At 53.0% G+C, this 10,564-nt stretch overlaps 1 protein-coding gene across 1 annotated transcript; it reads left to right on the top strand.

The window, feature by feature from the left end:
• The first annotated feature begins 1,165 nt into the window (after positions 1-1,165).
• Positions 1,166-6,985, top strand: LOC130704623 (vasopressin V1b receptor-like). The gene is given in 3 exon segments (XM_057526758.1): positions 1,166-2,105; positions 2,107-2,506; positions 6,278-6,985. Coding segments are annotated over 3 exon segments (1,272 nt in total). The 5' UTR covers positions 1,166-1,562; the 3' UTR covers positions 6,607-6,985.
• Positions 6,986-10,564: the final 3,579 nt, after the last annotated feature.

Genomic DNA, 10,564 nt, shown 5'->3' with positions numbered 1-10,564 from the left:
TGAGGGTGGTAGACGATGCTATTGTCACTCCTAAGGCACTTCTAATCTGCTCTGGAGAGTCCCAACAATCCACCTCCTATGTGTACTAAAAACAAAGTGAATTCCACAACCACTACCACGCACTGCTTTCTCCGCTGAGTTCTAAGCTTCCTCTGGGCCCTGGGGGTCTATTTTTATTGCTCCAGTGCCTCTCACACACTGGCTGTTAGTCAAGGCTGCTCTAGGAAAAGCACACTGCTTTACTAGTTCCGTGATCTTCTAGAGCAAGTCACATGACTTCTGCGGCCTCAGTTTTCTACCTCACAGGGTGGTTAACTGCCTTGAGGCTACTGCTGGTGAAAGACTCGGCGGGAGGGGGGGGGCTGGGGGTTAAACCTTCCCCTGAAGCCCAGGACTCCAGGTCTAACTGCTCCCACCCCCACTTCTCTCCCGTCACCACCACTGACCCCTCTCCAAACACATCCTCGCATTTTCTTCCCCCCCTTTATGGCTCCAAGTCTCCAACAGAGTCTGTGGTCTGACGTCACCCCCAAGGGCCGTGGGCTCCGTCTGGGGCCCTGCCTCGCCCACCTGGCCACCCCTGCAGATTTTGGACCTTTCTGGGCTAACGGGGAGCCCCGTTCAGGGACCCAACAGAGCAGGCAGCCTTGAAGTCCCCACATAGGTGGGTGGCCACCACCCGTCCCCCGGGTGTGCACCTGTCTCGGGAGACAGTCCGGGGGTTCCAGGTGCGAGCCAGGGTGAGGTTATCTGTCTGTCTGAGGGTCCGTGGGTCGCGCCGGCTGGTGAGCGCTTGCTCGCCTCGTCCGCTTCTCTGGCTCCCTGTCCCTGGTCCACCGCCCCTCTGTCCCTCCTCCAGGACCCTCCCCCGACACCTACCCCCACCCCTCCACCCAGGCTCTCGGTCCTTCCTCCTGTGGGTGTCACCCCGCCCTCCTCTGCAGGAGCCAACCGGCGAGCCGAGGTGCCGCTGCGCTCGGGCTGCGCTACAGCATAAAACTCGCTCGGCCGAGCCGCTGCGCTCCAGCTGCCGCTGGTCGCCGCACGCCGGCCGGGGCGCGTGGGCTCGGCTGGGGCTTCCAGGCCGGCGGGCGACACCGATGGCCGGGAGCGCGCCTCCAAGCAGGCTTAGGGACATCCGCTTTCCGCTTCCAGAAAAGTTTGGAGAGAGTGAATTTGGGGTGGATTTGGGAGTGGTGCCAGCTGCCCCAGCCTTCTTTCCCTTCCAGAGGCCTCACCGTGCACAGCCTCATCCATTCTTCCTTTCCTGACACCTTGCCTCCCTGACCCCTCCTTCCCTTCGCTCCTGGGTTCCCCCTCCCCTCTCTGGGATCAGCATCTTCTCCTTCCTTATCTCATTCTCCATCGTCTTCTCTACCCCCATCTTCTTAACGATTTCCACCCAGTTTCAGCCTTTTCCCGGTCATCCCCAACCTTCTCCTTTTTTCCATCTTAAAACTTCCCCTCCCCACTCCATCTCCTTCAACCAACCTCTCCACTCACACTCACACTCTCCATCCATCCCTCTCCTTCCTCCCGTTCCCTCCCAGCAAACTTCCACCATGGATCCTGGGCCTCCTTGGATCACCAGCCCCACGCCCGGGAGCACCCTCTCTGTCCCCAATGCCACCACACCCTGGCTGGGCCGGGATGAGGAGCTGGCCAAGGTGGAGATCGGCGTCCTGGCCACTGTCCTGGTGCTGGCGACAGGGGGCAACCTGACTGTGCTGCTGACGGTGGGGCAGCCCGGCCGCAAGCGCTCCCGCATGCACCTGTTCGTGCTGCACCTGGCCCTGACGGACCTGGGCGTGGCGCTCTTCCAGGTGCTGCCCCAGCTGCTGTGGGACATCACCTACCGCTTCCAGGGCCCCGACCCCCTCTGCCGGGCCATCAAGTACCTGCAGGTGCTCAGCATGTTCGCCTCCACCTACATGCTGCTGGCCATGACGCTTGACCGCTACCTGGCCGTTTGTCACCCCCTGTGCAGCCTCCAGCAGCCCAGCAGGTCCACCTACCCTCTCATTGCAGCTCCTTGGCTGCTGGCTGCCATCCTCAGCCTCCCTCAAGTCTTCATTTTTTCTTTACGAGAGGTGATCCAGGGCTCTTGGAGTGCTGGACTGCTGGGCAGACTTCCGCTTTCCTTGGGGGCCACGGGCCTACATCACCTGGACCACCCTGGCCATCTTCATCCTGCCTGTGGCCATGCTCACGGCCTGCTACAGCCTCATCTGCCATGAAATCTGTAAGAACCTAAAAGTCAAGACCGGGGCCTGGAAGGTAGAAGGAGGGGGTTGGAGGACTTGGAACCGGCCCTCACCTCCTTCTGCACCAGCTGCAGCCACACGGGGGCTGCCATCCCGGGTCAGCAGCACCAGCACCATCTCACGGGCCAAGATCCGGACTGTGAAGATGACCTTCGTCATTGTGCTGGCCTACATCGCCTGCTGGGCGCCTTTCTTCAGCGTCCAGATGTGGTCTGTGTGGGACGAGAATGCCCCTGATGAAGGCAAGTGTGTGGTCTGGTGAGGGGTGGTGTGGGAGCACGAGGTGGAAAAATGCGGAGAGGAGAGCACAAGAGTATTAGGACAGGGTCACAATGGCTCACAAGGCCACATAGGTAACAAATAAGTGAAGCAGTTAGGAAAGATGGTGCCTGTCCCATGTAAAAAGGGACAGCTGCAACTCCCTTCCAGCCAAAAGATGCCATGTGAGTATCTTTTGCGTGAATTTCCATATTTTAAAATTTTGGTAACTAATGTAAACATTTTAAAATACTATTTGGCCCTAAAAATATATGACCATTAGTAGATTTGGCCGAGCAACTCGCAGTTTGCTAGATGTTTGAAAGGGATTTTCAAATGATTCCATCCAGGATGGCAATTTGTGGCCCATGAACTACATCTCTCAGCACTCTTCCCCCCTGCAACTGAACATGACGTTGAACTCCTTCTCAACAGCCACTTTCAATGAATTAGCCTTGGTGCACAACCCTGAAATTTCAAGTTCAACACTTTTGTCTTGCTAATGAGAAAGCAGAGGCTCAGAGAGGAAACATGACTTGCCCAAGGCCACACAGCAAAGTGAAAAGTAGGACCCAAACCTGGTGCCTCCTCGTTTTTTCCCTCAACTACATCCTCCTGCCCCCCGCGCCCCCATAACCCTGGCTCTGAAAGTGATGAGGAGAGGGCCCTTCCTCCTACGTGAAAAACAAAATGGGACTGTGTTCCGGTTGGCACATAGAAGGCCTTGTTCTGGTCATTTTTTGGAGTGAGGTAGATGGCAGCCTCCTAAGTTTTAGACACTGCCAGATGGTCAGGCCATTTGGGGGTGAACTTGTCCTCAGAAAGGTAGACGCGGTGTCTGGGCACCCAAAATGTTGGAGAGAGGTATTCAGAGACATCTGTTCCTGCTCCCCTAAGTGGGGGACAAGTCTGTGAAGAGGGGTGACTGTGTCCTCTGCAGTGCATCACATCTTATGCACAGCTCGGGGTATATTATGGGTGCAGCATGTGACTGCCCTAGGGAAGCCCTGTGCACAGTTTCCTCTGGAAGCTTCCCGAGGGTTCACTGGCCAACAGACCCTGGCTACCACTTCCTACCAGCTCTTAGGGAGTGGTCCCCCTTCCCTGTGCTTTTGTTTCTAATCTCATTTTGCTCATCCTAGGACACACTTAAGCCAAATGCTTTGTTCTTCTGGAGAGATGAAGTAAGTGGAAGGCTGTTCGTGTTGTTAACACAACTCTGTGAGAGAAGTGTGACAGCAATACTGAACTCTCACAGTCCCATCATACCCCTTCTTAACCACCTTTCAGACACCAATCTGGACCAGAGACTATTTATAAATTACCTTTAAAGCAATGAGCGTATTAATCCTAACCACCTGTAGGGACCTCCCTGCTCTAGTCAAGCACAGAATAGAAGGAAGGAGGGCTTTCTAGTGCCAAACACATTCAGGCCTTGTGCTACTTCGGGGTGACCTTGTCTACATCTGAGTAACCTGAGACTCAGAGAGGTGAAATAACTGGTCCGAAGTGCCACTGCTAGTAAGAGATGGAGCCAGGAATGGAATCAAGGTCTTGACGGGCCAAGCTTTAACCGTGGCATGGCTTTATGCCCAACGATCACAGCTGAGCTGATGGCACCAGGGGTGAGAAGGCCATTCACCCCTTTATCAAGGAACCTACAAGAAGATGGGGATCCTGCCTTTCAGCCAGCGCAGGCTTTCCTGCTCGCCTGCCGTACTCACTGTCATCATCAGCCTGTCCCAGAGACCCATGTATACAGTGACTTACCACTTACCAAGAGCCTCACTGAGTATGAAGTACAGGAACTAAGTATCCCTCAGAAAATGTGCTCCCTCAGAAAATTGGAAGCCCTCTGGGACCTTTGAGTCGGGCTGACATTCATTACTTTAGACTTACTTTCCAGTGCACTCAGTTTCCCTCCACAGCAAACTAGCCTCCTGGCCGCCTGTCCCTGAGTCTTTGGTGAGAAGCTGTCTGTATCCTTGCCCTTGGCCCTGCCCCCGACTGTCAGCTGAGCTTCCGTCAGAATGCAGTGCAGCAGCTGGCCAGGACTAGTAGTGGATCTGCCCTCGGGGGCTGAGAGGTGAAGCCTCTGCAGACTCCAGTGCTCCGGGCCCATCTCCAGCCCCTGCACTGGGCCTGGCTCAGACAAGGCCAAATCAAACAGATGTTTCCCAAGTGAAGAAACTTCTGGAACCCCTAAGTCTCTGGCCTAGTCTAGGCACTACATATGTACGTCGATGGAGCAGACAGGATGAATACCACCCCTTAGCCAAAGTAACTTCCCAAGTCTTCTGCAGCCCCTGGGTATTAAGTTAACTGGGGAGCAGGCCAGAACCCAGACAAGCCTGAAGGAGGCTGTGCTTGTTGCTGAAGATGGTCCCTCCTCCACTTACAGATGCTCCCTCCTTGCCCTCACTTCTGTGCCCTAGACCTGCCCATCCAGGCCCAGGTGCCTTCAGCTTCCTAACTCTATGATTCAAGCCTTCTCTCAAACATTCTGACCCTGTATCTTCCCTTCTCTTGGGCTATGAGTACCGCACTGGAGAGCATACCCTCGGGAGAGGTGCATGAGAAATCTGTGTATCGGAAGATTTCATGGTGCTTTACAGAGCAGGCACTTGAGCTTTGCCTTTGAGTTTGTTGGTTGAAATGGTGGCAGGGTGCAGGATGGCTGCTTTGAAGAGGGAAGACCTAGGTTCAAGTCTATGCCATAACCCTTAAGGTTCCTTCCAGCTCTGACGTTGTATTTGGTGATTCCACCTCTAAGGTTCCTTCCAGCTTAAGCATTGTGCTCAGTGATTCTACAGCCTCCACTGAAGAGCAGGGTAACTCAGTATGCAACCCACGCCATAACTGTAGCCGTGGTGCATCTAGCAGGAGGACGGGGCCCATCCCAGCAGCTTTCCTCTTGTCATGAGAAGTTTCATTCCATTTTCAGAAAGAGTATTGTATCTGGAAGAAATCTTATCAGAGTCTTTGAACTCTCACATTTTGACTGCCCAAGAGAGAAATTAGCTCCCCCACCCGCCAAGGATGGTGCATTCTTTGGATGTAATTTCTGATGACAGAGAACAAGTACTCGTCTGGAACGGGATGCCTGGATGCTCTGTACCTAGAAGGCGCACAGTTGGAGATGACATCATGGGACCTGTAGGGCTGTCAGGCTCCACTGATCGCCCTACCAGGTCCCTATCACTGACCTGGCACAGTCGATACTCACATGCAAAATGACTGAATGACAGAATGACTGGGACTGACCCCTAGGGGTCAAGGAGGACAGAATTCGGAAGGCAATGTGCACCCGTATCTATGACATAAGTGGGGATGGAGGTGTGCCTGAACGTGGCTAGAATCATGGTTATTTTTCCTGTATGTTTTATAGAAGTTGCTTCATCCTAGCTGTACATCCATTAGGGGATTCAAGATCGAGGTTTTGGAACAAAGACAGTGTCTCCTATTTGGGCCGCTCCTCTCCCGGACTATGTTTGCACCTCTAAAAGTCAACTCAGAGCAAGCCTCGGATCCTGTCGTCACCCTGTAGTACAAAACGAACAAATAAATCAGTGAGGCAAGACTCTGGAGTCAGGAGTCCCAGGTTCATGCCCCAGCTTTGTTCCTTTCTAATTATAGAACCCCATGTGAGTCCCAGGTCCTCTCTGGGATTCAATTTCCTTCTCCATTCAGTAGGGACCGGGACTCTCTCCCAGGTCTCTTCAAGCTCTGAAATTCTTGTGCTTCTCTCTCGGCAGATTCAACCAATGTGTCTTTCACCATCTCCATGCTTTTGGGCAACCTCAGCAGCTGCTGCAACCCCTGGATCTACATGGGCTTCAACGGCCACCTGTGGCCGCGTTCCCTCTGCCGTCTGGCCTGCTGCGGGGGGCCGGGGCCCAGGATGTGCAGGCAGCTCTCCAGCGGCAGCCCGTCCAGCCGCCGCGCCATGCTGCTGACCCGCTCCAGTGTCCTGCCCACCCTCAGCCTCAGCCCCAGACTCAGCCAGAGGCCGGGGCCCGAAGACCCACTGAAGGGTGAAGAGCAGGTGGACAGGGACACCATCACCGAGACCAGCATCTTTTAGGGAACGCTCCCCGGAGTGTGGCAGAGGGCCTCTACCCATCTCAGCACTGGATGTAAGTGCTGGGAGCACAGGGCTGGAGTTAGGGGAGCCCAGTTTGAGGCAGGGCGAGGAGGCCAGAATGGCTGCTCCTACTCTTGGTGACACAGCTGCCGTCGTTTGCTCCCAACCTCACGTGCTCGGAGTCAGGGAGAAGCAGACTGGCTGCTTCCCTGATCCTGCCATATTCACAGGGTGTCTGGGAACCACACGTGTGGTGGATGTGGTGCCCCAGATCTGACAGGCCTAGGGCTGTCCTGTCTGGGGGTCCACAGGCAGCAGGGACTCAGCGGCTGGTCTCCTATCTGGTTTGTCCCATCCTAACCTGACTAGCGCATCCCAGTTCAACCAGGAGAGGGAAGGAGTGAAAACCTTCGAGAAGGACCCTGTTTGCGTCCTGAGTTTTTGTTTTTTGGGTTTTTTTTTTGGCAGAGAGAGGATTGTGTAATGAAGAAAGTGAATAGGTGTGAGGGCTTCGCCTGCTATGCCCACCTGTCTACCGAAGGGAAATGCAGGGTTAGCACAGCACCTGGTAACTGGTCAAAACTCTGCAAGCGCTACTTCTCTTCTCCCCACGCACCTCGTTTAGAGTTAGGGTGGGTGACGGGGCAAAGTATTGCATATTCTCAGTGGAATGACCCACGGGGGGTGAGCGTGAGAAGAAAGAGTGAGGAAAGGAGGAGATGAAAACGGTCACAATAAAATTCTGAGTGGGAGGAAGCCTCGGAGGCAGCAGGGATTGGTCGCTCTCCCTCCTCCCCTCAAGGGGTCCACATGGCTCCTGCCTCTTGGGGATGCACAGAGGAGACATCCTTTGAGAAAGTGTGACTCAGTCATGGCTCTGGATTTGTTTGAGGCTCTTCAAAGCTTCCACACGAATCACATGCTTGCCGTGATCAAATCAGGAGCCCAGGACTGGAAACTCGGCTCTGCCGTGGGGTATCTGTATGACCTTGGGCAAGTCACCTCCCTCTCTGGGCCTCAGCTCCTCACCTGTAGAACAGAGTTGATCTCTAAGGTGTTTCCCAGATTGAAACTTTCATGACTTTGCAAGACTGGAGAAGCATTCTCTAAGGACGTTCTAACCAATAGGCTCTGGAAGAATTGTTGTATTTTCATGACAATGACATTTATGCCCTTTGACTCAATTCTGGTGACTTTGGTTCCTGCCTTGGCCGTACTGTCCGCTTTTGCCCTCAGTTCTGTGACGCTGATGCCAAGAGAGCCTGGCAGGTAGAATCTGAGGCTTTGTCCTGCTCCTCATTATCCCCAGTGGGATTTATACCATGGGATAATCTCCCCACCATGATTCTGGTTCTAATCAAAGCGATGGTCTTGATGGTGGAAAGACCATCAGCTGAAGTCAGGAGAACTGGGTCCTGGTTCTACCACCATGCCACCACCAATGGCCTTGCTTTCTCCATTATGAGGGTCAAATAGGACTGTGTGTATGCAGGTGGTTTGTAAACTCTTGAACTATACGAAACACATGAATGAACCCCTACTAATGTAGGGATTGCTGATCTAATTAAGAGCTCCTGAGAGCGCTCTAGGGAGCAGTCACTCTCTGCCCTCCACTCCTAGGGAGGTTTTGAGGAGTGACTGTGGCTTTGGGGATACACTTCTTTAAGAGGCCACTTACCTCTAAGAAGTCTCATTAGGCTTCCTTAAAAGAAAAGAACCTAAGCTGAGTGTTGTGAGTGAACAAAGCACCCCAGCCCTTCAATACTAGAGAAGTGGAGAGCGGGACACAGAACCCTAATGAGACCAAGGCTCAAGGTGGATGTGGGAACCCACTGTCTCTCTTCACTGCACCCTGTTGCTAATGTCAGTCCCTGACATCCAACCACTTCTTCCCTGTCCATCTGTCCTGATGGAGCTGGGCTGAGGAGCCTCCCATGCCAGCGTGAGCTGTTGAAGTGCTCCTTCCTCTGCTTCCACTTCAGACCACAGTTCCTGACCCTGGTGCCCATAGGAGGTACTAAGTAAATCTTTGCTCATCACGATGACTGGGAGGTACAAGGGATACCGGCCTTGTACCCCCAAACCTGGGTTTGAGTCCTGATCTCACCTCTTTTCTACCTGTTTGAACTTGGGCAAGTTATCCAATCTCTCTGAGCAACAGACACCTCATTTGTTAAATAGAAATAACGATGCCCGCCTTGTTGGGAGGGCACGGATGTGAGGCTGTAGACTATACAACACTCTACTGACGTTAGAGAAGATAGTGGCCTGGCTCGGGATTGCATCCAGTGGGTGACTTCCAGGGCACTGGGCCCAGGAGACTCTATAGTAGGGAGGCGAGAAGAGACCTGGAATCAAGATTGGCTAGAGCCCTTTCCATGCCTACTCTGTGCCTTCTATAGCAAAGAGTAGCACATAATCCCACTATTATATTTCCAACTTTGCATCGCATGAGGGCGGATTTACTTGTGGTGGTGGTTTGGGGCCCTCCCTCTTCCTCCCATGGAAAGGCTGCAATTGACCTTTTCCAGAAAGCTAGTGCTGTCCTATGATGAGGGCAATGGGGAACAGCTGGACACTGGGCTGGGGGCTTCAGGAGCCTATTCCAGGAGGCTCCTGAAGGAAATGGCAGGATCCTGTCTGGATCTATGGATGATGGCTTTTGCAGTCCCTGTAGGAAGCTCTCACAGGCATTCAGAGCCAGCGCCAGGGCCTTGGATAGGGTCCAGGGAGGTGGGCCTTGTGGGAAGCAAGAAGGAGGTCCCGTGCTCTCTGGGTCAATCTCATTTCTGACAGCTCACCCCAGGAAAAACTGAGCGATACTGTCCCTGGGCTGAGCAATTTTGTAAAATGTTTATGCCTTCCTGTGGACTCTGTGAAATACAGTACTTCAGTCCCATGGAACCCATGTGGGAGCAGGGGTCTGGGGGGTGGGCAGGGCAGAAGATGGAAGGAGGAGGTTAATTGCTTGACTGTGGGCATTTCTCAGAATGGCTTTTTATGTTGTTTGGTATAGGCCAGTAATTTTGCAGATGACTCTGTGTTTTGTATGTAAATAGGTATTTTATCTATCGAGGGGCTCTAGCCTCAACCTAGGCCACAGCAACTCACTCCTGGGTCCAGAACCCAGACATGTGGTTGAAATTGACCAATACAACTACTTAATAACCAGGAGATTTCTGGGCATCTTTGTTTCCTATGAGCAATGACAATGGAATATGTAAGCTAAAATAAAATTGTGATCTCCTTGAACAGGACAGGGCCAAGGGGAAGGTTGGGGGGCGGGGAACCACCTTCTTGGTACCCTTACATTCACTTAAGAGGGAAAAGGAGACAAGAGTGACCTGGGATTTGCCCTGGGGCCACATGGTGGCAGTGTGGAGCTGAAAGTGTGTCTGAAGCAGTAATGACCCACAGGGACCTACTGGGAAAGTCACATGGGTCTTCCAGTTCTTATGCCATACTAACTTTCCCTCAAGTTCTAGAGTCTTGATCTCTCATTTGACCAGCTCTGTTGAGATACTTGGACGTGCAGTTCTTTTCGTCTAAGTTCACAGAGGATGTATTTGGCAAGGAGGGGCAAAGAACAAGAGGTTTCTTCTGCAGGGTAAGGGCCTGAGTATAGAAATTCCTTCCTGAAAGGGTGAGTGTATGAGGGAGGTAGGGGACCTCAATGATGAAATTATAATGTGTTTAGTTTAGAGGCCAGGGGCTTGGGTAAGAAGGCCTCTTGAGGCCCCTCTGGACCAGGAAGACTGTCCTGATCTGAGAGCAAATATCCCACTGATGTTGAGCATAAAATACCTCCTCACCCTGTGGGTCTTGCTGGCCAATAAGTTAGTGTCCCTCATGGAATTCTGCTTCAGTTCTATGGTGAGCATTGGGTGCTTGCTCCTTTAGAATAAAAATTCATGGAAGACAGATCACATTTACTCTAGTCTACTGTGTATTCCCAGTT

The sequence above is a fragment of the Balaenoptera acutorostrata genome, chromosome 1 (assembly GCF_949987535.1).
Source record: "Balaenoptera acutorostrata chromosome 1, mBalAcu1.1, whole genome shotgun sequence".
Taxonomy (NCBI): Eukaryota; Metazoa; Chordata; class Mammalia; order Artiodactyla; family Balaenopteridae; genus Balaenoptera; species Balaenoptera acutorostrata.
This window is presented reverse-complemented; position numbering and strand designations above follow the sequence as displayed.